Source organism: Monopterus albus, unplaced genomic scaffold (genome assembly GCF_001952655.1).
Source record: "Monopterus albus unplaced genomic scaffold, M_albus_1.0 scaffold13.1, whole genome shotgun sequence".
NCBI classification, from domain to species: domain Eukaryota; kingdom Metazoa; phylum Chordata; class Actinopteri; order Synbranchiformes; family Synbranchidae; genus Monopterus; species Monopterus albus.
Genome location: NW_018127893.1, coordinates 934,551 through 962,325, shown reverse-complemented (window position 1 = coordinate 962,325; position 27,775 = coordinate 934,551). Strand labels below are relative to the sequence as shown.

The window sequence follows — 27,775 nt, the reverse complement described above, 5'->3', positions numbered from 1 at the left end:
GTGACTGCAGGCTGTGCATCAAGCCAGACACTTCAGCTGACATGTTGAAGGCTGTTTTCACCTCAATGTGACCGAGGTAAAGTGCGGATAGTGTGTTTTCCCCTTGTGTAAATTGAATAACAGCACATACAACCCTGAGATTCAAAGACACATCTGTTTCCCTGGTTTTTAACTTAGCAGTTGTTTTTTTTTTATCTTACAGCAAACTGGACTGCCACAGGAGGATGACGCATATTGTATGCTGCTGTTAATTCCCCACTATTTTTGTCTTGTGAGACTGTTTCATCACATACCCACACTGCACTGGGTCCAGGCCCAAGGTCAAATGCCTCACACAGGACTCTCGCTTTCATGCAGTTGGATCTCACCAAGTAAGATCATCCAGCTTCTATTTTTCTGCTGTAGCTTTGAGCAAGCTTTGTCGCACTTACGTTTCACAATTGAAAGGTGTATGCAGTGTGGTTTGAAGAGGATTATGATCATATCAGGCCTATTTACTATTTCATGTGGCTGTTGATGATACTTTGCACTCAGCCTATTCAGCTTATTACTTTCTCGATGAATAACAAATGAGTTGTCAAATAAAAGGGAAAGAAACACAAACTACAGAGAAGCTGGTACAAATATTTTATTGGAGCATGCAAGGGAAAAATGGGGTTGGAAAATCAAGCATTATATTCAAACATTAAACATTAAAGTGGGACATCGTCTACCCCTCTGAGCCTCTCGTGCCCTCTTACAGAGGCACATGTGATGTCTTGCCTACTCATCCAAACAAGAGGACAAATTACTTTAATTACAGAGTAATTGCAGAGTCTTATGTTAATTAAATCTTTATCAGTTCAAGTAAGTGGATTGCTCCCACATGGAAACCATGCTCCCCTCCCCCCCCCCCCCCCCTCCACATTCCCAGTCAGAGACCTTCTTTTATTCGTAGTCTCACCTGACTCTCCCTCTCTCTCTCTCCCCCCTGGGTCTCAAACTGAAATGACTGGGATTAACGTCATTTGGGGACGGGGAGTTGTTTTACCGACTCTGTCAGTAGCCAGCTGTTTCTTAAAAACACCATAACAAACATGACAGCAGTGGTGTGAGGGATTGTCCTCCACTGGAAAATGAGATACAAGATTTATCTGAGGTTCCTGGTGTTTGACAAAATTGAATCCTCTCATTTTAATTGCTCTCGACTAGGTGTGCTGCTCCGGGTGATGGAAACAGGAGTTATGTATGTTGTCCCTTGTTCTCTTTAGACTATTATGCTCCATTGTGCAAAATGCCGATTATGATTTGCTTTATCCTTGTCATCTATCTTATTTAAGATCATTTAGGTAGCCACATGTTACAAAGGAACAGCAGTCAGTCCTGTTATTATGTGTGTTTGAGTCCCCTGCTTCTTATAATGAGAACAGGATCACAGAGCAGAATTAATCCCTCTGAAGACTTATTCGCTGGTTCAAGGCCTCACTACATTGTTTTGTTGTCTTCTACCAGCCTCTTATTTGATCTGAGATTTGGAATAATAATAATAATACACTAATCATTGTATTGCAGCTTTCACTTGATGGTTTTTGCCCAGTAGATTGCTCCACTGTTTTCTGAGTAAAAGGAGAGAGTGGCAATTGTACATGACAGGAAGCAGTAAGAATCAGGTGATGATACATTGTTGCATTACTTTTTTAATTGTATTATCTACTGTTTATTTGTCAGTTAAACAAATGTTCCTTTTCATTGTCTGCTGTATATTCACGGGTGGAGCCAGAGGGTGGCCAGGGGTGGCATGGGCTATCCCCAGGACCTGAATGGCCACTCCTAGTGCCGCCCCTGCCGGAGTCAAAATGTGATGTGTGTCGGTATTAATGAATGAAACACAATGAGAAACTATTGCCACTGTGCAGCAGCGGTGTCCCTGACTGGGAGTAAAAAGGAGCACAGCCAGACTTAGGTAATGAAAGCACTATGTGTGTCTCATTTTTACACAAATAAACAATTTGATGCTTAATAATGTATGGCCTATTACCTCATACAACTAGGGCTTTAATTCAATTTTTACATTTTTCAGATGTGCCACGCCTCTCTGAGTCTGTGTCCCAGCCTGGCCACCCCGTCTGAAACTTTCTAGATCTGCCCCTGTGCGTACGTGCATCAAAAGGTCACCCAAGCAATGCCTATTTGACAACTGCATGACGGCAAAAATAGTGCACTTTTGTTCTTTTAACATCTACAGTGTGTGAATTTGCACATGTGGACAATCTCAGTGAGCAACTGTTTAGCAGTGAGAATGTTTACAGGGTGATGAATGGTTGTAATATAACTGCAAAGCAGATTCAAAAAGGGCTTAACTGGATTACACCTCATTTCAAGGATGCTTAAGGTAAGATTAAAACAGATATGTGGTAAGTGAAGAAAATACAAAATCAAATAGATTGAATTTCACTCAGTTGTGCCCTAAGCCACTTTTTCATGCATGGCTGTCCTGTTTGCATTTGTGATTCACAAATGTGAGGGAATATGTAAATCATTATTGTAAAAGGGACTCAGGAAGAGAAGCATACACACATGTCAAACAACAGTTTTGCACTGCTGGACCATCACAGTTCACCATTAATGCCCTTTCTTATCTCATGCTAGAAATCCCCAGAGCTGGAACATTAGAACTCTCTAATCACACACACTAGCACACACTGACTCTAGCCCCACTCACACACAAACACAAACACATACAATTTGGAAAATATAATGAATTTAATACCACTGCCATTACGGTCAACTAATGTTTGTTAATAGCCTGGTGCCATATGGAATGAGGGCCTCAACCATGTGGGTAATTCCTCTCTTTGGACAAGCTGTCAATAAAAAGGCCTTGCATTTTCTGGATGCACAGAGTCGAGGAGCAGGCTTGGAGGGTGTGCTTAATCCAGCAGACTCTCTAATGATTCCTGTGTGCCTCGAATAGGCGCCATGGGCCTCTGTGAATATGCTTGGAGCTGTGTTTTATCTTTCCTATCAGAGTTGGAATATGCATTCATATTAACACTCAGTTGAGAATTTATGCATATGCTGTTCAGTTTGGCTGGGTTTGGTTTTCTATGTGCTGGTGCATAATGGAAGTGGTGGTTTTTAGAGAGAAGACTTTATGATGTGCCTGATTACACCCCTCCCCCCCCAACATCTCTCCACCTCCCCCAAATTCACTCCATCTCCTCCCCGTATCCCTCTGCCAGCACCGCAGCCCAACGGATAACCAAGCGTGGATTAGCAGTGACATCATACTGAAGAGATGGCTGAGCCCAAGTGTGAGTACGGGTGAGTGCTTGGATGTGTGTATGTGTGTCAGATGGGTGTGAAGTGTTATGTGTGTGTTCAAGACTGATTAGACCATGAGGGTGGTGGTAAGAGGGAAGTGGGGATTAGAGAGTCATCTGAGAGTTGGCTAGGTGCTGACACCACTCCACCTCACCAAGGGCTCAATTTACTGAGGGATCAGACTCATTTACGGTGGGCTGGGATTATTATCAGTTCAATAGGGCAATTTCTTTATTACAGTCACCCTTCAACCTGTAAAATATGGGCACTATTGAGACATTTACGGGAGCATATATCTCGTTCCAATTATAATCTAGTGCTTTTCTGCTACAATTAGCAGCAGGCTTAGTAAGCTCTAGTATGATAATATTTAAATGAAGTAGTCTTTCTCTTATTACAGGATTTAATTTGTACAAGCAATACATGAGAAAACAGCTCTTTCTTGGGTTTGGGGAAAGGCTGGTCACAATAAAAAAAAAACATATAGACTATTATGCATTTCACTCTAATACGTCCATCATACTTCAGTAACTGGGACTTTTTAGAGGACTGCGGTGACTATGGCATGGAGCTTTTTTCAAAGGCTCCAAATCGGATAAGGTAGACAGCTATGTTTGAGTTTGGGTTTACCTGGAATGTCAACACTCTTAAGCTGGCCCTTTGTATTGAACTCTTTGTAATGCATTGAGCATCACTCACCTGATTCTTTGAGAGCACAGCCCACTGAGAAAACAGAACAATAGTGAATAGAATGAAACACATATTTAGTTTGGAGGCTGATGTGGAGTCTGTGCCACTGAGACAGGTTTGCTCACTTGCGAGAGATCTATTTTGATCTATATTTATTGAAGACAGCAAACTGCTTTGGGGGTATACATGAGGTATGCACATATGGGAAGCTTATTTTTAATCTTGGAGACAAAACAATCACACCGCAAGGTACATTCAGTAGCTGCTCTGGAGCCTTTGACTGTATCACATGATCCTCCTCAGCAGAGAGTTACCTAGTTATGTGGATATTAAAAATGTTATTCCTCTGAGGTCATTAAGGACCAGTTTTCATCCAGGGTTAAGAGTTCATTCTTGACTGTGGTTAAAATATATTTGTAAACCACATAATAACTATAGTCTAATGCTTTTTCTGTGGAAACTATGCCCAGTCTATTTAAAATATAGCCATGTTATACTTGGAACAACCCGAGAAATACAAGCATTTGTATAAACAAGAATAAGCTAAAGAAACAGAAAACGTGGAACAAATGCAGAGGATTATGTGTTTATACTTTTATTCTAATTTGAATTTGCACTGAAACAGCAGACGTCTGCAATGCAGATAACAGGTGCAGACCCCATCCTCCCGCCCGGTCAGTCTGCAGTATGCTCGGTGGAGAGCCACCTCAGCTCTTCTTTCCCGAGTGTGGTAGTGAACGAACCAGGAAGTCATTTTGGCCTGGTTTTCACGTACACCACTTACGAGGAAAAACACTCGTCTTCTGTGTCGTTACTAGATTAGATTATGTTAATCCAGCGACAGTTGTAGGAATAAATCAGTTACTTCGTTTCACTTTTATGGATGGCGCGTCCGGTAGTATCGCGAGTTTAGGTCGTCGGCGTGAAATCAGGTTGCTCCTTCCCCGACCTAACTATTAACGTAGGTCTTTACTTTGTGTTACATTAACACAGCTCAAACGTAGTCTCACGTCGGTTTTCAGGTAATTGGTTGCTACGGAGTCATGTTTACAGTTCCGAGCGCCTCCATTGTATGGATGCTAGTAACGTTATCTCGCAAGTTAAGCTAGTTGACATTAGCTAGGGTCTGTTTGGAAGCTGTCGCTAATTATACAAACAAATAAACATGTCTACGGAGCGGAGGACAAGCTGGGTACTGACAGGCACTGTGATCGCTGGTGTAATTGCTCTTTATGTGCCCTGCGTGCAGAGGACAATCCCCGGTGGAGACTCAGGTTGGTGCTAGTCAGCTAGCATGAAGCTTCTCCCGTCACGTGGGTTTGTTTTGTTGCCTGACAGCCAATCGCGTAACGCCTTGCTGATGGAACCGGTGCTGCGTGTACAGGTGCATCAGCGTGACAAACCTAAACTTGTAACAACATGACAAACATGAATCTTTCGGAAAACCAACAGATAATTTTGAATAACTGTAGAAATGAATGTCACCATTTTGGTGAACTTTCAAAAGCCATTTAGTAAGAAGTTGTAAATAAGAGAATTAATTTAGTAATCCCAGGATTTGATGGAGTCACTGAAAAGGCATCTATAGCTCACACATCAGAGCAGTTTTTCAGAGTCTGCTCTATGTTTGAAAAAGGCATTGATTGCATTTGGCCTGTAGAGTACATTTATTTCAGAAAATACCTTTTGGGTGAAGCTATATAAATAGAACATCTGATAAAGGTTCCTGATAAAGACATAACCAAGAAGACATCGTCCTTTGTACCATGTCCAGTCAATATAGTGAGCAAGCATTTGCATTTCATAAGCTGTGTCCAATTTTCCCATTTATTTCTTCGTTGTTCATGATTTGTGAAGTGTGTTTTCATTATCTTTATTGTTTTTATTAGCTTAAACTAATAGTTGAGTATTGACTTTAGTACATGTGATTTATTGGTTTGAGAAGGAATTCATTGTTAGTTGTGACAGTAGAAAGAATGTATGAGGGTTTGTAATGATACTCAAGTGTCAGGGACAAAAACAAAGATTTGATCCAATTCAGTTCAACATGATTATAAAGTATCAGTGAATATCACGATATGTCTGTATAGATTACACTATGTCAATTATCGCAAAAATTTCTTGTTCATAAAGTTATTGCAGAGTTAACTTTGTCTGAATGTCCCCCCTTTTACAGATTTGCAAGAAGACCTCTGGGTACCTTTTGTAATGACAAAGCACTGTTGACTGCTTGCTTGTCTCAATATTTTGTGTGTATGCCTAAGTTTAATTTGCACACTTCTGCAGCAAAGCTTAACAGCAAACCCAAATGCATTTCACTCACTACCTTGCTATGTTTTCTGACATTTTCGTAATGTAGTTTATAATGGAATGTCTTGCACAATTACAAACAGTGTTTAGAAGAGATAGCAAGGGTACAGACTTGTAAATGTGGGCTTGAGGGCATGAAGGCTCTGCTTGTTAGGTTTGCACTGCTCTGGCATACAAGCTGCTGCAGAGAGGATTGCACATATTGCAGAATGAAAGCATATGAAAAGCTTGGGCCAGATATGAGTGAGGAGAGAGCAAGCAGCTGGAGTGGTGAGTGGCCCTGCTGGTTGGGCTGCTGTCTAGCAAACGGGGCCTTTGGAAAAAAAATGGCCAGCTCCTTCTCCACAGCATTTAGGGACGGTGCAGGATGCCCGCTCTGATAGTGCCAGCTGAACACCCTTCCGAATTCTCCAGGTCTCCGGTTCTGTGTCCTAATCTCTTTAGGTGTGATGTGCCCTGGAGAGGCTTGAGCGCAGCCCTGCAGGTATGCTGTTGTCTAGGAATGTGAAGTGTGGAAATGATGGGGATTACGGGAAGACTGGTGTGGGTGCCCATGCTCCACTATCACAAAGCCTCTTGGCACCCACGCTGCTACCCTGTTGAGTCAATATTTTCCCTTTTTAGTATTGGGGCTGCAGAACTACATCTCTGAGGCACCGAGATGAATGTTTTGGCTTGGTATTAGTTTGGTTTTTGTGTTGACTGCTGTAAAAGTGTGCCACTACTGAGGGAAAATATGTGGAATTGAGAAAGCGATGAAGGATGAGAAAGTGTGATGTAAAATGATGGCAGGTAGCTGGCGGCTCATGCCAGGTGAAATGGAGCTGTGAAAACATTTAAGCTGTGCAGGTGGAGGAGTTCTGCCTTCATGGTCCATTAGACTGATAAGAGTCAGGGCTCCTCATGTGGTAGAAATTTAGGCATCATAATTCACTGTATCAGCAAGGATGCAAAATACATTGGGCAGCCAGTGCATCTGAAATTTAGCTGTTCTCTTCTGTTATAGTTGGTACTGCAAGAACAGGGCCCATGTTCTTGCTCTTCCAATGCAAGTTTTTTTTTTTTGTTTATTCTGACTATAGAAAAACACATTTGCTTGGTTTTAAGGTAATAAGATATATTATTTAGCTTTTTTTAATGCTGCTTTGATATGCTGTGACGCTGGAGATTAGTCCAGCCTGTTTATTTTTTTTAAATAAACTTGTAAAATATAGTGTAACTACGAAAACATTTAGTGTAATTTACTGTACATGTTACATTAATTTACTAGATATCCTACATAGCTTGTATGCTGGTGAAGTAATACACTGATTATCCTGTCTGTATTGATGCAGGAAAAGCCCATAGTTTTGTTGACTGTATTGGGTAAAGGGGATGACTGCCCATCTAGTACCAGTAGAGGGAGCTGTCTTGAACCCAGACATTTATCAATGCCATTTTATCTGAACGAAATTTCAATTTTCATGAGTAGGAGATGCAAACATTGGGTGAGAAATCAGTATAATTTGAAACGCTCTGGCACAAATGGGTTTGTGCCCAAATACATTAAAGCATCCTGAAATAGCTTTTAGGGGTTTTCTTTTCACTTTGTGCTGTGCCTCACACAGAGCTTGTCAAAAGATTGTGCAGCCGACTCTTATTTTTACAGCAATACCTCATTCTGTGACTGTCACCAACGTTGCTTTTTCTACTTGTGCCCAACGGACTAAATAAGACATTGAGACACTGGGAGTGGGAGCAGGAGAGAGAGGCACGTAGAGCGACAAAAGAAAGAGGAAGGGAAAGGACCCTGATGCATGGGGAGGATGGGAATGGAGGCATTATTCTCAGATCAGCACACAGTACGTGTGTCTTTGTGTGACAGAGCATTGGAGAGGGAGCCTCATGGTTTGTGGCTGTGTTTATGTGTGTGTGTGTGTGTGTGTGTGTGAAGGCGAGGGAGGCATCAGGGGAGAAGCAAGAGATGAAGAGAATGAGTGTGCCGCTTAGGAAATGTCACACTGGGAAGATTTGCAGGTTTTGATCCTGGCAAATTAATGCAAAACCCCAGTGCAAGTATTTGATTTGGGAAAACTTTGGGAACAGACTTGTCTCTTAATAATAATTATTGGGTTTATATTAATTTCCTCCCCTTTTCTCTTCCACAGGAGAGTTGATCACCACTGCTTGTGAGCTGGGGGTAAGTATTAGCTGTATTGTTTAATCAATTCACTCATTAACTCTTATAAGCATTAAGGAAGTTTAATTAAGCATGGGCAGAAAGCAGATTAATTTACTTTCAGTGCACAGGTTTTTCCCCCTTCTTTTTATACACTTATTTTACTAAGTTGCAAGTAGAGAATGCTATGATTTGCAACCCGTTTTTCAAATCCAATTAAAGTCAATGGTAAGGCAATGGCTTTTGTAGGCTTTGCCTTATGTACAGTATCAGGCTTATTATATCCACCCCTCTTTTTTGTATGTGTGTGTAAGCCGCGAAGAATGAACTAAATCGGGTTAACAGTTATAATAAGTTTTATTATTTAATAAAGTTTATTACGGCGCTGTGATCCTTTTAGGGAGGCTGTGTCGGTGTCACTATGCCAGTAATCCTGCCGTTAGTGCTGCAGTCCGTGTGGCCTGCCTGTCTGCCTTTCAGGCCTCCTCAGGGCCTCACAGACCATCCCTGGGTCCCGAGCTGCTGGGCCCCCCTTCTGATCCCCAGAGCTCCAGAGTTCTGCTCTCCTAGGCTCCCTGTGGCCTTTGTCCCTCAGCTGTCCTTTAGCTACATGTCTGTCCATTTCTGGCAGCCACACAGTCCTTCCTCAGCAAGTTCATGTTGTCATTGTAGTTAGTTATGCCAAGAACACACCAAACCATCCGCTTGCTTCAGATCATCACTTTTTCTCTTTGCGTCTTAAATTTTGCGCTTTCATTCTCAATACTTCCATCAGATTTGGGTGAAGCTGTTTGTATTCTCTGAATGTAACCAAAGAGCCTTTGCTGTGTTAGAGGTGACCAGTGACTTAAGTCACACTCTCACCTTTCAGCTTTGTGTTTATTTGAAGAGCTGCCCCTTCCCTCTGGCTGCACGGCTCATGTTATCAGTGCCAGGGAGTGAGTCTGTGTTTAATGACTGAGCTCTTATCTGGGTGAAGGAGACTTAGCGACTAATTGCTGTGATTGGTGAGATCCCCCAGGCGAGAATGACTGAGGCTTGGAGGCTTGGAGGTGGTTTGGGGGCTGTGGCTGGCGAGCACCACGTGCTCTGCCATGGGCTCTAGGGACCTGCACTGTCCTTGGGAAGAAGACGGAGCAAAAGAAGTGAGAAGAGAGAGGATGAGGGGGAGAGGAGGGCTGTGGTATCATAGCAGTGTGCAGGCAGAACGTGGCTGACTCTTCACCATTACTGCTGTCATCTAGTGAGGGCTGAAGAGCAGCTAGATTTACTGCATAGCCACTGATAATAACACATTTTACAGGTCTTTAACACCATGTGTCATACTCCTGCTCAGTGGTCACCTCTTCTATCCTCTTTCTTGCTTTGTACTTACAATGATCTCTTGTACTTTCTCCTATCTTTTCAAAGCAAAGTAGACTCTGTGCACTTTGACCATCTCAACCGGCTTCCCACTCAGGCACATCTTCAGTGAAACATTACCTGTTTTATGTTCTATTCTCTTTAAGCTGTAAATATATCTTTCATTGAGCATCTGGATTTGGATCTTTGACTTTGTCACTGTGTGTTTAGGTGGCTCATCCTCCAGGATACCCTCTCTTCACCCTACTAGCTCGACTGGCTATGTGTCTCTTGCCCTGGCTCTCTCCAGCCCACAGTGTCAACCTGATGAGTAGCCTGCTGGGGGCTGCAGCCTGTGGTGCTCTCTGTATGACTGTCTGCAGGTAGGTACATGGAAATATCATATTCCTGGGTCATTTCCCACAATTTGTTCGATATATATGTGTTCTTCTCTTGCTGTGCTTTGATTTTAGTGAATGCTTACAGAGTTTCCAATCCCCGACCTAACTGAAAGCAAAGAAAGCAGTTTTACAGAGTAGTTCCTTCTCATGCTTGGTTTCCCTACTAGAGACCTCAAATTTGTGCTTGTATGTGCATGTGTCACACTCAGATTTCAAGGACGTATAGAGAAGCCTTTGTCCTTCAGTAGAGGAGCCTTCTGGTTGATAACACAGTCTATATAGTAAAAGTCAAATAATCTGAGGGAAGCAACATTAAGAAAAAGACTTGTTTGAGTGGAGGGGATCTTTAAACTATTCCCTACTGAATTTTTGTTTCTTGATGCTGTCTGGAACAGAGAACTGTATTTTTGGGTCCAGTCTGACTGGCAGTGGTTTTTTTTCCCTCCTCCCTCCCTACCACCCTACCCTGCCTGTTTACACATCAACCGCCTACGGTGAGCGTGCGTGTGTGTGTATGTATATCACAATTATCGTACCCTCCAACCCCCATTCCCATGTCCCTGTTCTCTTTCCACCCCACTGCCCAGCATGCCCCCAATCCTGACATGGCACGATTTCTCATCTTCCCCTCCTTGCCTCCTGGGTTTGAAAGGAACAGGATCACTAACTCCGCTCCTCCCTTTCCCTTCTCTTCCACCACCTCTCTCCTTGCTCAGTCCTGGGCATACTTTACGGTCTCTGCATTGCCATCCGCCACCCTGCAGTTTCGCCTGCTGCTGACCCCATCATGTAAGGAGTATTTTACCCATCCCCTCTTTGTGTGTGTGTTTATCTCACATGGTTGGCTGGACAACCTTACATCACCCTTTTCCTTATCTTAGTCATTTTCCACATTGTATTGTTGGTGGCAGCTTAGTGTCAACATTTTCCTTTCTGTTACTGTTTATGCATACTTGGACATTTCCAAAGCATTTTATGTACTTCTGATTTACTCCTGCAGAATAGGAATAGTTGAATATGATGTAATGGCTTCCTACCTTACATCTTCCTGCTTCAGGCAGTGAGGACCCAGTGACAGTGGTGGGGAAAGCCAAATGAAAATGGAGTTGTGTGTGTGTTCCCAGGTTCTCAGTACCGTGTCTGCTTCCTGTGTGCTTGGCCAGTGGCAGGTGGTCTGGATAGAATAGGGTCAACTCTGCTGGAGTAGGTCAGGGGCTGGGAAGGAAATGCTCTCCAGGGGCCTGGCCCTAAGCCCAGGCTGCATCAGTCTTATACCATGCTTTTCCTTACTGCCCCTCAGAGGTGAATCTAAACCTGTCAATTTCCACCAGTGTGCCCAGCACAGGACAGGGGAGAGGAAAAAATAAAGAGAGGTCAAAAAGAAATGGAAGTAAGACTGTGCCTTTGGGGCTTTTTGGCTGTGTATCCCTTCTGCCCTGCCTGGTCTTAATGTTTTTGATGAGTTACCAGTCAGCTGGAGGATTGGAATCAGCTCCTGGCCAGACATGTACAGACAGTTACGTTGAGGCCAGTCTGGGTGATATTTAGCTCCCAGTACACATGATAACCGTAGCCATGTCTGTAATCTCTGAGGATTTAGATATAATTTTGGATTATGGTCAAGTAAAAAGTCATTATGAGGACCTTCAAATCCCCCCCAACCCCCAACCCCTGCCCACCCCAACAAGCGTTGATTGGTAGTGAGGAGTTCAGCCATAGCTCGCAGTCACATCATATAAGCTCCTAAGTATAAATGTATAATCTACACTTTCAATTTGAAAAATAAGCATAAAAGGTTTTAGTCGTTATCTGTTCAGGACCTAGTTTGGGATGGGCTTGTGGCTGTAGATCAGCTGGCAGAGTCTGTCTGCTGAGGGGTTACTGGAGAGAGCAATGATGGGGGTGTGGGCAGAGGGTTTCTGGATGGTCAAGACCTCCCTTTCACAGAAGGCATTGGGTCTGTTGACCATATTAAGAAGGTGTGCATAGATATCATGCCATATCTCTGTGGGGACTCGCTGGCCTTTCCCTCAGATGGAATGTCAAACCTGAGCAGATGACACCATCCATACCTGCTTTGTTCATGTAGTCACAGCAGTTTGCCCTGTATCTTCCGAACATGATAAAATTCTAAAATGATTTTTTCTTTTTGTCTCTTTGAGGGCCCCATAAACCTTTTCACTGCTTCTTATTTTTAGGTTTGCATCTACTGAGACTTTATCTCCCCAAACAAATCATGGCTTTGTGTGATTATTTTCAGATGGCTAAATGTACTGAAGTTAATACAGGTGTTTGAAGGCAGTTTTTCTTCAGTAGTAAAGCATAAGACTTTGAAATTCATCTGGAATATACCCAACATGGCAAGCTTTTGATGCATCAGTTTAAATTAGTCGGACAGATTGCGGTGTTTCATGTGGGGGAATGTAAGAAGATAGACTTGGAAGCCACTTCTCTCTCTTGCATAAGTTTAAACGTATCACTTAGCCTCCCTTTTCAATTATAGTTCTCTTGGCCTGATCGTATGGTTTGATGGCCAAATTGCATGTCTGATTATGTTTTCACACCGTAGCCTGACAAGCCTTTGAGGATGGCGGATGTAGCGATAATTACTATCGATTGCACTTGGAGGTTCACAGAAACATCTGGACTGTGGAATGCTAAAGGCCTTAGCCATGAGTTTCTAGAGGAATGCACCCTTCATAGTGGGATAATCCAGACAGCTCGGTATTCTGTGCTCTCTTGTCTCACAGTTTATCTTCTAAAGCTGCTCTGAATCTCTGCTACCTGAAAGGAATCTCTCTCCATTCCAGGGCTTATCCTGAGAAACCAGGAGCAGACACGTTAGTGTGCTGACAGCCGTCAGAGCAGAAAAACAACCTTGCAACGCTCAGTCATCAGCGCTTTTTGTTTGATCACATGATTACATAACAGGACTGACGAAGCACACCAAATGTGTCTGGCCGCTTCTTTCCCTGCCGGCCCTCCAAAGAAAATGTACACCTGTGAGAGGCTCCCCCGCCAAGAGCATGGCCCATGTGGCACAGCTGATACCTCAGTGGACCGGAGAATGGGCGCCGTGCCCTCGCCTGCCTTGTGCTGCCTCCCCAGCTCCTTATAAGGACCTTCACCATATGGTCCTGATGGCACCTTCCACATTTGCTCAGGTGTTTTTTTTGTTTTGTTTTTTTTTCCCACCACAGGAGTGGAATAGCATGTATGTTGTTGGGGTCATGTCAGGAGCAGTGTGTGGAATGTTCTTTGTAATCATTTGTATAGTCTTTTTTTTTATATAGACATTTTCAGTACTTGTTGTGATATCCTGGGAACTAAATAGAGTTGTTTTGTTCGATAATATTCCCACCTCTCCCTGTAGGTAGCAAGGCTTCCCCTCCTTCTCACATCTGCTGTGGTTGGATAAAAGCTTCATTCCAACAGAGAATACAGCCATTCCTGTTTTCTGTAGAAGACAATTTTAGGTCTGTATATTCAAAATGCCCTAATCTCTGGACCTTTTGTTCCATTTCTGAAGCATCTCGTCCAACAGACATCTTTTACTCTCCCATCCACAGCATGACCAATGGTTCCCCCAGGACTCATCCTCTAATACAGTTAAACAGATGTCTAATGAAGATGTTATTTCCTCATTACTGTATGGGATGGGGATAGAGAGGAGGAGGGAGGAGGGCTAGATAGACAGTAGAATGCAGTACCATGTTAATTTTCCTTTCGCCCGTGGGCCTGAGATTGTGTCTGCCTCGGACGTCAATATTACATTCTTCTTAAGGGAGTTTTTCCTCCCCACTGTCGCCAAGTGCTTGCTCAAGGGGGATTTTTTGGGTTTTCCCTATGTAATAATATTGATAACAGTAAGGTCTAGACCTTACTTTGTAAAGTGTCCTGAGATGACTTTTGTTGTGATTTGGCGCTATACAAATAAAATTTGATTTGATTCACCCACCACAGGCAGTCTTAATAAGGCACCAGGCACGGAGACAGATCAGACTCGGCAATTACAGTTCACCCAGAATTAGTTAATGGAATATGTACAGCTACATTTATGTATCACTGGTGTGTGCCTAATGACTTTGTTGGAAAAAGAACAGCAATGAAAAAACCAGGCATTCAGTGAATTGCATAAAGGCAGGATTTTTGCAAATTGTTTTTTTTTTTCTTGTCCTGTAATTTTTGTGTGTTGGGTGCAGATTAAGATGGCATTCTGGGAGAAATTGTCATGTCAGTAGCTGCATTGTTTGAGTAGAATTGTGGTGATTAATTTTACACGCACTTGGAGCACTAGAGTGTTCTTTTGGAGGAGGGCTGTCTAAGCAGCAGAGCTGGGGCAATTTACCCTCCTCTCTGTACACGCAGACAGCCTCCGCAGCACAGGGCCGATGAGGCAGGACATACAAGGAAGTGCATAGACTGATGATTCGCTGCAGCAGCCAGTATTCAAATATATAGTTTTTGAAAATCGGTTGGAGTAACTGATTAGGGCTTTTGAAATTTCTTACCTCAGTATTGATAATGTGACAATATGTGGGTGATGACTGTTCTTTGGGAAGGTAGGAGATTTTTGAAAAATGAAAAGGATGCAATAGTCAACATATAAATGTGTAATTTGATGTATTTAATGAAATCAGTAATATATCCATTACAAGGCCTGGTAATATGGCTAAAATCTATCATTATATTAGTGAGATTTCTTCCTGACATCAGTATTTTTCATAAAATGACAAATCTCTGCTAAATTACATATAAAATTAATCAAATTCATTTTGTTCCACTGTGCTCTTAACACATGTAAAAGAAAAATGTAACTTGAACTCATTAATTTAAAGGTTATTTAATATTGCATTTCCACAATGCTGGGAGGCTTCAAAAAGATAAATTTTAATAAGAATTGGCAAAATCAAATGAAAAGAGACAAAGATAACTTTGAAATTTAGAGTCAAATAGAGGTCAAGCCCTCAAAACATTGGCTCCTACATTTCCCATAATGCAACTTGGCAGCATCTTTTGTTAAAATATCTCTGCTTGGTAAATGTCCGTCTTTCCAACTCTCCAAAAGCTGAAATGTATTTTTTTCCAACTTTGAAAAGCTTTCGTTTGTCACACACTATCTGTGTGATGAGTAAACTGTATTAAATGTGTAAAATCCGTGCCCATTTCAAGCTGAATTTTCTATTTGATTTTCTCACACGCGTGTGCGCACACACACACACACACACACACACACACACACACACACACACACACACACACAATGTCATTTCAAGGCTTTCATTTATATATCAATTGCTACTTGGCTTTGATTTTTTCAAACAATGCATCACACACTTGCCTCTGTCATATAATAGCCACTAAGTACCCTGCCTGGAGTCCTGGCCAGAGGAGAGACCTGGGGTATGAGCGGGGGCCAGCTGGAAACTGCAGGCTCGGCTCGAGCGGGCCACCTCCTCTCTCGGGCTGTCTACCCTCTTCAGGAATGTGTGATTCTTTTCCAGTGCTGCTTTCCCAAACCACCACTCGGTTAGAGAACAGTGCGGTGCTGATCTGTGATGGCAGAGCTGTGGTATTGTTTGTTCCCTGGGGTGGTGTGTGACAGTGGCTCCCTTGGCCAGCTCCATTGTGAAGCCTCATTCAGCGCAGAGTGCTGTGTAGGCTTTTTGTGTGCTGTTATTTAGCACAGACGACTGGTGCAGGCATATCTCTAGCCCATACTGTAGAACCAAGGGGGTAACTAATGCACGTCCCATTTTGTAAGTTCAAAGTGATTGTACTGAGCTTTTGTTGTGTCCTTGAAGGGGACATCACTGCTCTCCAGAGCCTGTCATTGCCATTTATTATTTTTTATTTACCTTTAATTTTTCCATTTAAACCTGTGCTTCCACTTGTTTTGCATTGGATAATTTTCATTCCCTGTGTATAATATTTTGCTAAAAAAAAAAAAAAGAGGCAATTTTCTTTTCTAACCTCTCTTACATTATTTCCAAGCTTGTGTTTCATTCCATGCTCTATGCATAATATTTCTCATTCAGTTAATTACCCAAGTGATGACACATTGGCAGGATGGATCAGTTCAGGGTAGAATAGTGTCGTTGTCAGCCGTGTTATTCTCCTGCCATGTCTCAACCGGGCCATTGTCACTGAGCCACAGCATTTCAGCACAGCAGCATTCTGCACCACATTGAGGCATGATAACTGGGAACACGGCCACACTGATGTCAGAATGTGTCCTGCTTTATCTGGGTGCCCTGGGAGCAGCCAGCCTGGAGAATGACTTGAGGAGAGGCTGACTGGGACCCAGGTGGTCCCGCGCAGACAGACAGGTCATTTACAGCCCACACTGTACACACATCACTGGGCTCTTATGGACTGACAAGCTCTAACAGAGAGATTTGTCAGGCACTCAAGGAGAATAAAGAAGTCAAAGAACAGGAATGCGCGTGTATGTGTGCACGTGTGCATCTCAAGCTTTCAGAAGCTGGAACAGTCTTGGTGTAATAACCCTGACCGTGGATCCCCACGACTGTTCTGCACCCTGTGCTACCCTTAAACCAGCCCCCCGCTAAGTGTGTGAGATACGGGTTAATTGTCATGCAGGTAGATAAAATTATGGGTGCGATGGAAGTGGTGGTGGTGGGGGGACTCATAAAAAAAGTGCCCTTTTGCCCCCCCCCCCTTTTTTTTTTCATCCTTCCATCAAGTCACAACTAATTCCTGGAGCGTTGCAGCAAGAAAAGCGTTGCTATCTCTTATTAAGACCCACTCCTAGACGCTCCATCAACACAGTTCGCCTCCCCCCTTTAAGTATGCACACACAGACATCCACATTCACCAAGCTTGCTTTACAGCGAACATAGGAAAAATAGTAGAGCGTAGGCGACAGAAAACCTAAGAAAAAAGGGGGAAGTAGTCAGCAAGCAAGAGTTTTCTTTTCTCTACCCTCCTTTCGCTCTCCCTCTCCTTTTTCTCCTGATTTACTGTGCTTTCCTCAGAAAGCTCCATTGTTCCCCTAGCCTAAGTCTCATCAGGCCTTTTGTGGCTGACTATCACAGCGGCAGGCAGAGAGCTGGAAATGTATAAATGGTATCATGCCTTGTGATTAATGGCGGTGCTTATGAGTCAGGTCTGATAACGGGCCTGCTCTCTACTCAATTTCAGATACCGTTAATGGAATCTGTCTTCTGCGATTGTAATGTGAGAGCGCCTAATTTGCTATGGAGCTTGAAGCTGTCACCGGCAAGGGATTGTGGGGTCATAAGGGACCTGGCAGCCGTTTGGCCTGCAGCTTGTATCTGCAGTGCTGAATAGAGCAGCTCTCTGCCTGTCAGTTAGCTGATAGGCTGATGAGGACTCTAAGCCACTCCACACAATGGTGGAAAGGGCCATACTGCCTGACTTCCCTAATTGTCGAGCCTGCTCATATTTCAGAGCCAGCATGCTGGGGACCGGGCTGCTTTTTTTTTTCTTTTCTTTTTTCTTCATCTCTTTTTGAACTTTTCCTTTTTCTATATTTCATCCTTCATCCCGCAGACTTTATCACCCTTTTAATGCACACTTCTCTGCAATATTTTTCTTTTCTTCCCCTTCTCCCCATCATTTGTTGTCTCTCTCTCTCTCTCTCTCTCTCTCTCTCTCTCTCCTCCTCTGTCTCTCATTTTAATAAGTGGTGGGTCTTAGCATATGACAGATTATCCCAAGTTTGCTTCAATTACTGCAAAGGAGATGGAGACAGTACAGGAGAGGAGGAAGTGGAAAACATTTAGTTCAGACATTATATTTAAGAAGCTGAGGATAAAGTGCTATCTGTACCACGGTGGCTTGTGTGCCAGTCCGTTTGAGTTCAGCCAGCTGCTGGGGAGGAACTTCTCATGATTTGTGAATAGCCCCAATTCACTGAGTGTGTTTTTCAAGGTCTTGCGTGGGACGCACACTTTGGTCGTAGGGAGATTATAATGGGTCCTCAATTTAGTCTGAGGGAGGTGCATAATTTAAACTTTATGAGTCTGCTGACTGTGTTGTTTTCCCTTCTTTGCGTCGCTCTAGTTTAAGTTTGACCAAATAATGTAAAAAAGCACTGGATGTTCTGTAGCTTTTAAAACTGACTACAACCAAAAGGTCCATCACAAAACTTTCTAAGGTTCTATATAATCATACATGCCACCTCTTCCTCGTTGTCAGGTTGGCAGGTCCTGGTCCTGGAGCGGTTCTGGCTGGAGGACTGTTTGCTGTGTCCAGACTGAGCTGGCAGTGGTCCACGGTGGCAGAGGTCTTCACCCTCAACAACCTTTTTGTTGGTCTGCTCTTCTCATTGACCGCTAGCTTCCACAGTGCTGAAAACGCCTTGCAGAGGAGGAAGGCAAGTCGGTACAACACATCCACACCATCACTAGAAGGCTGTCTTCCCTCTCTTCATGCTTTAGATGCTTTATGTTAAGAAATCTTCAGACTGAGCTCACGGTACTGCACTGCTTGACTTGCCCTCATCAGATTGCACACTGGGGGGCGCTATGCTGTGGCTTTGGGCTCTGTAACCAGCACACCCTGGTACTCTATGTACTGGTCATCATTCCCTGGGTCCTTCATCAGCTCTTCTGTCACAAGGTAAGCCCTGAGATGTTATTATCAAAACTCACATACTGTAAAAGACGATTCAAATGTGTGTGTATGAAATCTCAGGATAGGCAAGAAAATTGGTTTCTCCTTTGTACCTATAGCTGTGTTCAGTCAGCAGTTGTAGATCACACTTTTTTGGCACATGACTTTATGGACAGTACCGTAAAAAATACTTCAATGAAAACTTATCGACTGATACAAATGAAAGTGATTCATCTAAGAAAAAGAGCATGGGAGCAGTTTTTCTAACATAGATAAATTTCTCTCAAAACCCTTTTTCACCGGTGGTTTCTTTGTCAACCAAAATGAGATCAGAAAGCCACTTAGATGTTTGAGAGAAGTTTGAGATTCTTTAACAGATCCCAAACCAACTCAGAAATGGTTTAATCTTAGTGTTAAGGGAACATTAAGAAGTTTGAGAACAATTGTCCCATGTGATCACGGCAGGAGCTGTTTCTTCATGGCCTTACGTCTCTGGGAGTGTGTTTCCTTGCTGGCTTTCTGCCCTACACCTACCTACCCATTTCCTCCTACCTGAACACAGCGCGCTGGAGCTGGGGGGATCAGACCACCTTGTCAGGCCTGATGACCCACCTGTTGAGGGCCGAATATGGCACCTTCAGTCTAGTACGTGCTGTTCATAAACTTAATCCCTATATGTGCTCCTTTTATCTTTCATACAAATGTTGATGAATTTGACTTGTTTTGTGTTTGCAGGCAAAGACTGAGAGTTCTGTGAACTTGACCACAATGCTACAGTAAGTTTGTCATTATTTTTTAGCATTTTTAAGTTGCTCACATATTTGAAATGCAAAACACAACTGGCTTATTGCATTTGCCAGTTTCAAACTCTACATTCACTCTACATTCATATTTATTGATTAATCACAGCTCTAGAAAAATACAGGATATGACATGGGTAATTAATGAATAATTAAGTTTATTAAATGTAAGAAAATAGTGAAAATGTCTTATCAGTTTCCTTAAAATCAGAGCATTTTTAAATAGCTTGTTCCATCTGACCAGGAGTGTAGTAGGCAGTCTGTTTTTGGTGTTTTGTTTTTACTTTGAACTTTGATTCTAAGAGAGAGCTGAGAGCGCGCAGAGCAAACTGGGTGGATTTGATCTGTAGCGTACAGACCAACCACGTTTTGCCCTGGTTCTGGTGTTTTACACAGGTTTGACCACAGACACAGCAGACTATACCGAGAGCCCGGTCGTTTCTGCAGCCCGTCTCTTCCTCTCTTCTCCCCAGCAGCTTTTGTTCTTCCCGTTCCACTCTCTCCCATCAAAGCAGAACTGAACCTGCTTAGAGGGCCAAATCGCTGTGTTCTGTTTCTCCAGCAGTTTGAAATGATCACTCAGCTCTGGTGTTTAAGCGTGACAAGCTGTGATGACAGACACTGCAAGAGAGCTGGAGAAATTGTATTTTTCTACTCCAGCACCCCGCCCCTCCACCTCCCACTCGATTTGCTCCCCGCTACCACCACCACCGCAGTCATCCCACTCCTGGTATCTTTCTCCAGCTGGCGGGGATGGGGGTGTATGTGCATCTTAAGATGCGCCACTACCAGCTCCCTCCCTGCAGGCACCCAACCCTTCCCATCACCCCTGCTGCTTGATGGACAAGCACACCTTCAAGACTGGGAAGAGAGGCTAACATGACAGGCATGTCGCAGTGGAGACGTAAACCCGCTGGAGAAGCTGACACACACACACACTCACGAACACGCTTGTGAGCACATTGACACATAGTGTACATTGGAAGATATAGAGACTCAATAAGCTGTCAAATAGAGATGGGTATTAAGGAAGTGGCAGGAAACTATCTCTCTGCTCTGAGCAAGCGCTCTGTGACTGACAGACGCTGTGAGGAGAGGATGGGGCAGTGGGGGGTGGATGACACAGTCATTTGTATCTGTCAAGCCAATTGAAAGGAGGAGTGCACAGTCCAAGGAGTTAGTTTTGATAGGGGATGTAGGGCGTTTAATAAGTTTAGTAACAGGAAGTGCAGTTGAGCTTGTTTTTGGTGTTTGTGAGTGCAGGGCCCAGATGGACCACTGTCTTGCGGACCTATCCCTTCCTGTTCTGGTGCTGGCAGGAACAGGCCTGTTCCTTTCCTCGTGGGACAGGTAGGACAAGCGAGATGCAGACGTGCAACACACTAAACTCTGTCACACACACACACACATCTCAGCAGCCACTTCAACCACAAATCTAATCCCCCCGGAGTAAAAGACAGCAAACAAAACCACTGACAAAATGCTGATCTTAGAAAAAAGGATACAAAAAAACCACTGAGGCACCTAACTGTCAAGCTGTCGCAACGCTCCACATTCAAATCAGGAGAGGCTGATGTGCATTTTGGAATTTTAAAAACCTGTTTGTGTGTACAAGTTAAACTGCTGCTTGTATGTATCTGCGTGTGGCGGTGTGATGCAATAATTTATTACAGCAGTGACTACTGGGTGGAAATGATAAAGCCCGGTCAAGTCCGAGGCCTCTGTGGCCACCAGTCTCCCCATGCTTCCCCATTGCCTGGGGCGCACTTTGACCAACTTGGCTACATGCACACACAGATGAAAAAGAGCAGGGTAATTCCAAAGAATGCCAGGAAAATATAAAATGCAGTTTGTTGAGTGAAACAGCTTTTAGGCAATGACAACTGAAATGACAACAGGAAGCTTGACTGTGTGTTAGTGACCATCCACTGGAAACCATCAGAGGAGTCTGCTGGCAGCAAAACCAAAAGTAATTGTCTCTGGCTTGAAAGTGTCTCTTCAGGTTCCAATGATGATTTGTTATTGCCACAAGGATAACGTGTTTCCTTTTTAGTGTATACATAAATTTTACAGCTGCACTGTAATGAGTTTGTGATTCAGTGGTTGGCACCAGCTCATTATGACTCAGCCTGTATTAGGAAATCAATCACGCACTTCTTGACTTGACTGGCATATACAGTACATTTGCTCTTAGGCTTGTGATCTCCATCCTTTCATTAGTATTTTATGGACTTATTCAAAACAAGTAAAGAGTCTAAATAATGCATTAGATTAGATATATTGAAATAACTCAGTACATGAATTGATGATGAAAATGAAAATATTTATATGCTAAATAACTAGTTGTCACATGGCCTTTTTCTCTCCAAGGGCATGTCGCCCGGTGCCCTGGCTGTTGACCGCCATGATGGTGGTCTACTCTCTGTTTTTTGCTTGGAGAGCCAATCTGGATATCAGCAGACCCTTACTGCTTGGAGTGGTGAGCATAGAGACTTAACTTATTCTGCCATCCTCTCTCTTAGCCATCTGTATCTGCAGTGGGCTAGAAGTCTGCTTGAAGATAGAGTTACAATTGCAATTACACCACAAATTTCTGTGTGTGAGTACTCTGCATAGAAGGTATGGTAATGCACATATCCTGAAACAATGGTACTTATCCTGGAGTGGGTCCATTATTGAACCTGGGGCTGGACTGAGGAAACAGAAAACACTGGTTTGTATGTGTACAGGCATATGCTCACTCCCCACAGGTTGAGCGTTTCTGGCTCCAGAGTGACGCTGTGCTGTGTGTGCTGGCAGGCCTCGGCTTGAGCCGGACTCGCGCTGAGCTGGAGCGGAGGCTGGGCCACGGGGGGGTGTGGAAGACCACAGGCTGGCTCCTCACTATGGCTCTGCTGGCACATATGGTGCACACCAATCACAGGTTTGCCATGCCTTCAGTTACAGTAGCAAACTTACTGTGGGGTCTGAAGAAAAGTTACAGTGCAGTTTTAGAACAATATATGTTTTTTGTGTAAATGACAACATATTGGGCTTTAATGCATCTGAGATTAAAATGCTGATGCTAACCTTTATGAATGAAATGAAATTATAACATTTCTACACATTTATTTATCTGTGGATGACAGAGCTGTCAAATTAAAACTGGTAATCTAGTCAGTGGGCTTACAGTATATTGTGTATGTGGTTTCATTGGCTTTGAATTTTATATAGTTTTACTTTATAGCATTTCTCTGACAGTAACTGTGTCGGACCCAAAGTCAGAGTTAGTCAGAGTTAACTTAAAAACTCCACTCATTCTACTTCCTTCTAAGATCCCCATGCATAACTTTTCCCTGAGTCAACCTGATTTGTTTCTCCTCCGTGCGTCACACTGTAGGTCTGAGCTCCACATGTCAGGTTTTTCTCTGCTCACCCCATGGTAGGGGCTAAAGGCAGGCACGCTTAGCACATAGATTCCACTCACAGAGCTCAGTCTGAGATATTAGCTGTCCGAGAATGCAGATTACACCAGCATAGTGCTGGGGAGTGCCAGACAGCCATCACTGAGCGGCTTTGATCAAGGGGAGAGCATGGCCTGTACTGTCAGACCCATCACACCTGTCTCCCCATAATTAGATAGGCAGGCAGAGCGTTCTGCAGAGGGGAAGGGGCGGGGGCACTGACAACTTACCCTCAGAGCACCTTGAAGACGTACCTGCTGCACAAACCCTCACACACAGTTGCACACATCACACACACTTCTAAGCAGGAGTAAGGATGCACTCAGCCCCTTTTTAACTGCAGACAAACACAACTGCTGTGCTGATTTTATACACTGTGATGGTGTGTGTGCTGATGATCTTAGGGAGTGTGATCAGAGCGGTAACAGTGTGGTGGAGAGATTCGGCAGGGAACTTTTGGCCTCCGTCCCAAAAGACTCGATCATCCTGACCAGAGGAGATCTGCCTGGAAACTCGCTGCGCTACTTGTACTACTGCCAAGGCGTACGGCCCGATGTACGTCTGGTAGATCAGGAGGTCAGAGCTGTGATATCTCCACTCCCTTGTCTATGTTGAGTCTAGAACTGTTCTCACTGAAGTTTTGATATTTGGTACATATTAAAAGGAAACATTTAGTCTTATTTCAGAACCAAAAACCAACTCAAAATAAAAAAGTAAAAGTTCCCTCTGACCACAGTCAAGGTAGTATTGCACACATAGATATAAAAATAGAAGAACACAGAATTAAACTGATGTTATTACATTATGTGTTTATTTTCTTTGTTCTCCATGTTATAGTAGAACCTGAGAAACTTTATTTATGACAAAATTCAATTTCTTTTGGTTGTCAAGGAAGCAAGATTTGGAAAAGGAGGATTTGCTTATTTCCAAAAAGAAAGGGAAGATTTAGTGATGAAAATGATTACTCTGGCAATTTATCTTCTTGGACAACATGGCAATATGCGTTGGCTGCGTGAAACCTGACTAAAATTCAGACAAAAAGCATGAATTACTGATGTGCGGGAGTGTCTTTCAGGCTTTCTCAGTTGTAGTCATTATGTATGTCATCGGTTTGTGTGCCTCTTTAACAACATCACACTCACAGTGGATTAAAAGAAAAAATAAGAAGAGAAAACAAAAGCCTCCAATTCTTTTAAGGAACAGCAAGGAAAGAAAAACACCTTTGATAAATTCAAATATGGAGTTAAAGCCACTGAAATAAATCCTTCTCTTAAAACGAATTGTATTCTGTGTGGTAATTTATAACTGCTAATCACAGTGGTTTTGAACAGAGTTGGTGGTACTTTTTTTTTTTTTTTCCTAGATGATGACATACAGTTGGTATGTGGCCAAGCTGGCGCAGCACCTCCCTGGGGTCCACTTTCCTGGCCACTGGTGGGACCCGGCCCACCCTGAGGACAAAGGCACCTTCACCCTGGAGCACTTTTTGTCCCGCAACACACAGTAAGTTGGTGGACGGAGTAGAGAGAGAGCAGACAAGGATTAAAGGGATGGTCTGAATAGGTAAATGGAAGGATGTTAAGGGAAAGGGACTGAATTGGGAGGGCAACAGTGGTTCAGATGAACAAGTGGGTCATCTAATGAGACAGATCAGTAGGATGGTTGACACAACGGTGAGTGCAGAGAGGAGATAAACCCATAGAACTGTTGAGGCCGTAAGAGGAGTTTGATGAACTGGAGAAGTCGATTAATCTACTTGATTTGGTTATTCAGCCTCTGGCGAACTCGTTGCTGCTCTCTGCTCTCACCACTCACTCCTCCTGGAGGAACTGAAGCCCAGAAACTTGAGGGAGACTTGTTAAGACCAAGCCCACCAGGGGGCAGTGTTTGCCAGGCCAACATGACAGTCTCTCAGTGGGGCCACCCTGGCCTGTGGGATTAACCCTCAGGGTTAGAGCTAGAAGGTGTGGGATGTAGGGATGTAATGTTTGTCTACATGCTGTTTCTGCATGTCCTGTCAACAGCTACCTGGAGATGATAATAGAGGATGTGTGTATGCCTCCATCTGATTGGTTGTCTCAGTGACTGTTTGTGTCTGTTTGCTCTGCAGGAGGGATGTGTTTGCCTGTATTGGGCTGCCTAATGGAGATGCAAGCTGGGAGCGTAGTTTCACTCGCTGGCCCCTGGGTGTGTGTGACTACTTAGTGCCTGTTCAGAGGCAGTTTCACCCAGAAGAGTGGGCTCAGCGTACTCGCAACATCTACAACTGGAGTGAGCCACACAACAGGTGCATACAGAAAATAACCCATAATATTCATACAGTGAATTATTTTGTACACGTTTCTCTGAAGTTCAGCATGACATACAGTATTTAATATCTTAGTAAACATTGGGAAATTATAAATAAAGTTCAAATGGTGTTTGGCTCCACAGTATGAGTTCGTAACGACTTTCCCACTGGCGAGTTAGTGAAGCTTAAATGGATTAAATTTGCAGGATGCAATTTTTTTTGGAGTAGAGCTATTGGTCAACCCCTGTGGCACATTCAATTCAATTTAATTCAATTTTATTTGTATAGTACCAAATCACAACAAAGGTCATCTCAGGACACTTTACAAAGTGAAGTCTAGACCTTACTATTATTAATATCATAGAGGAAAAACCACTTAGCGACAGTGGGGAGAAAAACTCCCTTTAACAGAAGAAACCTCCAACATTAAAAACAACTTATCATCTTTACAAGGAACTAGAAACATTCACCCAAGTAGTCATCATCACGTATTGTGTCACCAACAGCAGAACAGGTGTGCTCGCCCCCTCATCTCTCTGTGATCCTCAGTTCTTCCACAGACTCCACAGAGCTTCCCTCAGTGAGGTCGTCCCTCTGTCCTCCATGCTGTGATACAGCTCTTTGTGAATTCAACCACAGCAAGACATTAGGCCTTTGGCCATTTGAAATGAGACTGAAGTTGAAAAATAATGAGTTTCTTATTGCGTTTTGTCAATAGCTGTGTCAAAAGTGGAATTAGTCAAAGCTCCATATTTTGTTGCTGTTGCCAGCAGCCCTTCATTCACTCAGATATCCACGGCTGAATACTGTGACATTATTTCCTGCGCCCTCACGACAAGCGTGTCCGCCGATGCCCGCAAGCCAAATATTAGCTCGGGAACCCTGCTAAAATATTCTTTTGAAGAAGAGGTCAAGTGTTTGCAGTCAACAAAGTGAAAAGCGGGAGATGTGGTTTTACTCCATGTCTAATGTGCTAGCTGGTATTGTTGCTCAGTCATTTAATGTTTATGCAGCAAACACTGATGTTTAGTGTATCAAAACCTACACAGTTGGGTGGAACAATATATTCACATAAATAATCATTTATAGTTAGTGGAACTGTGCACAAGCTAATGCCTGCAGCACTTTAGATAAAGACATTTTTTGTGTGTGTGAACAGTTTCCATCCTGCGTCCTGGGAGCGTGTCGCTAATGAGGAGATGTGGCAAGCCAGGTACAGTAAACTTTTTACTGGTTGTGTACTATAGCATGCATATAAAAAGCTGCGTCACGATGCATCCTAGCCCCTTAGAGCATCTCCATAAACCAGTCTTGTGTGGTAGAGCATCTACATGTACATTCTATTTGGTGGTGGCATCTACATAAATCACTCCATTGGAGTGGTGCGTGCGAGAGTGTGGATCTGCATGGCTCATCCATCCAGCACTTAGCCCTGAGCTTGTGTGCTTTGTTTCAGGATGAAGACAGCTTTCTTTCTGTTTGACCTGGCAGAAATGATGCAGGGAGAGGGGAAAGCTCGCCTCTTTGAGCTGTCTTACACTGTGAGTCTGACCTCAACAAGCATCCAACAGTACAGTCATTTACCATAATGGTGCAGATTTAAATGCCACACAAGGCAAAGTATGACATATTCATGGGCTTTGTTATTTGTGCTAACATCAGCTTTTATCCGTTTTTGTCTTTATTGATCTCTGTGTGCATGTATACTGGTCAGCTGTATAAGGAGATTGTGGAGGCCCACTCAGACTACCCCCCAAACTGGGACAAGAACTTGGCACTGGCCTGTGAGAGGCTGCTTCGCTCAGGTCACCGGGGCTACAGTCCAGACAGCCTGCTGACCTGCAGTGCCCAGCACTTCAAACTCTATTTAGAGAAGGAACCCACGGATCCCCAGGCGCCAGCCATACGTTCAGCCATAACTCACCTGCTCAAGGAGAGAGGCAGGCTCCGTCAGAGTCAGGAGCAAACCCTGTGACAGGATACAGAGAGCCCTTCATGGAGCTGGCACACTGAGAGTGTGTCACGAGCCCAGCCGAAGAAATGAAGTCTGAGCCAATGTGCCTCTTCTCTTGATCTCCAGCAGGACAGAGTGATGTAGTGGTCAGATTGGATTTATGAACTCGGAGTTACACTTTAGAGGAGCGCTGATCCAGATATACTGAAGTATACAGAGCTCACTAAGAATGCAGTAAAAAGGACTGTGCGTAGCTTTTCTGGCGAATGTTTACAGTTGACCAGGGATAGAGCTTGACTCCAGGAGGCCTTGACTGACCCCAGTTAAGCTGTGTGTGCTCTCGTTAACCTCACCCCTTCTATTGCTTTATCGTTACATCTTGTTCTGGTTTTTCCTCCTCTTCTGGTCTCACAGCTTTTAACATACTGATTATTTTGCCTCAGCCATTGCTCTGCTTTTCTTTTTCTCACATTAGGATGGCATG

General features: G+C 43.5%; 1 protein-coding gene across 5 annotated transcripts; it reads left to right on the top strand.

Moving 5' to 3' along the window:
- Nucleotides 1-27,371, top strand: tmem260 (transmembrane protein 260). 5 transcript variants are annotated; one of them, XM_020591119.1, is made up of 21 exons: nt 1-76; nt 203-371; nt 1,552-1,649; nt 1,760-1,942; nt 2,060-2,371; nt 3,222-3,303; nt 8,451-8,482; nt 10,034-10,185; nt 18,388-18,565; nt 18,697-18,810; nt 19,270-19,449; nt 19,540-19,580; nt 20,868-20,954; nt 21,975-22,083; nt 22,355-22,527; nt 23,452-23,623; nt 24,411-24,550; nt 25,158-25,334; nt 26,497-26,550; nt 26,794-26,878; nt 27,052-27,371. In XM_020591119.1, exons 5-21 carry the CDS (start codon nt 2,363-2,365, stop codon nt 27,310-27,312), a joined length of 2,046 nt encoding a protein of 681 aa, XP_020446775.1. In that variant the 5' UTR covers nt 1-76; nt 203-371; nt 1,552-1,649; nt 1,760-1,942; nt 2,060-2,362; the 3' UTR covers nt 27,313-27,371. The 5 variants fall into 5 exon arrangements, with proteins under 5 accessions (XP_020446775.1, XP_020446776.1, XP_020446777.1 ...); XM_020591120.1 differs by having other exon boundaries at nt 1,756-1,942; XM_020591121.1 differs by lacking the exons at nt 1-76; nt 203-371; nt 1,552-1,649; ... (1 more) ...; nt 2,060-2,371; nt 3,222-3,303 and adding an exon at nt 4,656-5,267 and having other exon boundaries at nt 23,452-23,602.
- The last annotated feature ends 404 nt before the right edge of the window (nt 27,372-27,775 follow it).

What these genes read in the sequence shown, in the direction of transcription:
- tmem260 (XM_020591118.1), top strand. Translation starts at nt 5,159, where the DNA reads ATGTCTACGGAGCGGAGGACAAGCTGGGTACTGACAGGCACTGTGATC. An exon ending in ATCAGCTCTTCTGTCACAAG is followed by an intron (nt 18,811 to 19,269) that starts GTAAGCCCTGAG and finishes TGATCACGGCAG; the next exon opens with GAGCTGTTTCTTCATGGCCT. An exon ending in TGGAGTGAGCCACACAACAG is followed by an intron (nt 25,335 to 26,496) that starts GTGCATACAGAA and finishes GTGTGTGAACAG; the next exon opens with TTTCCATCCTGCGTCCTGGG.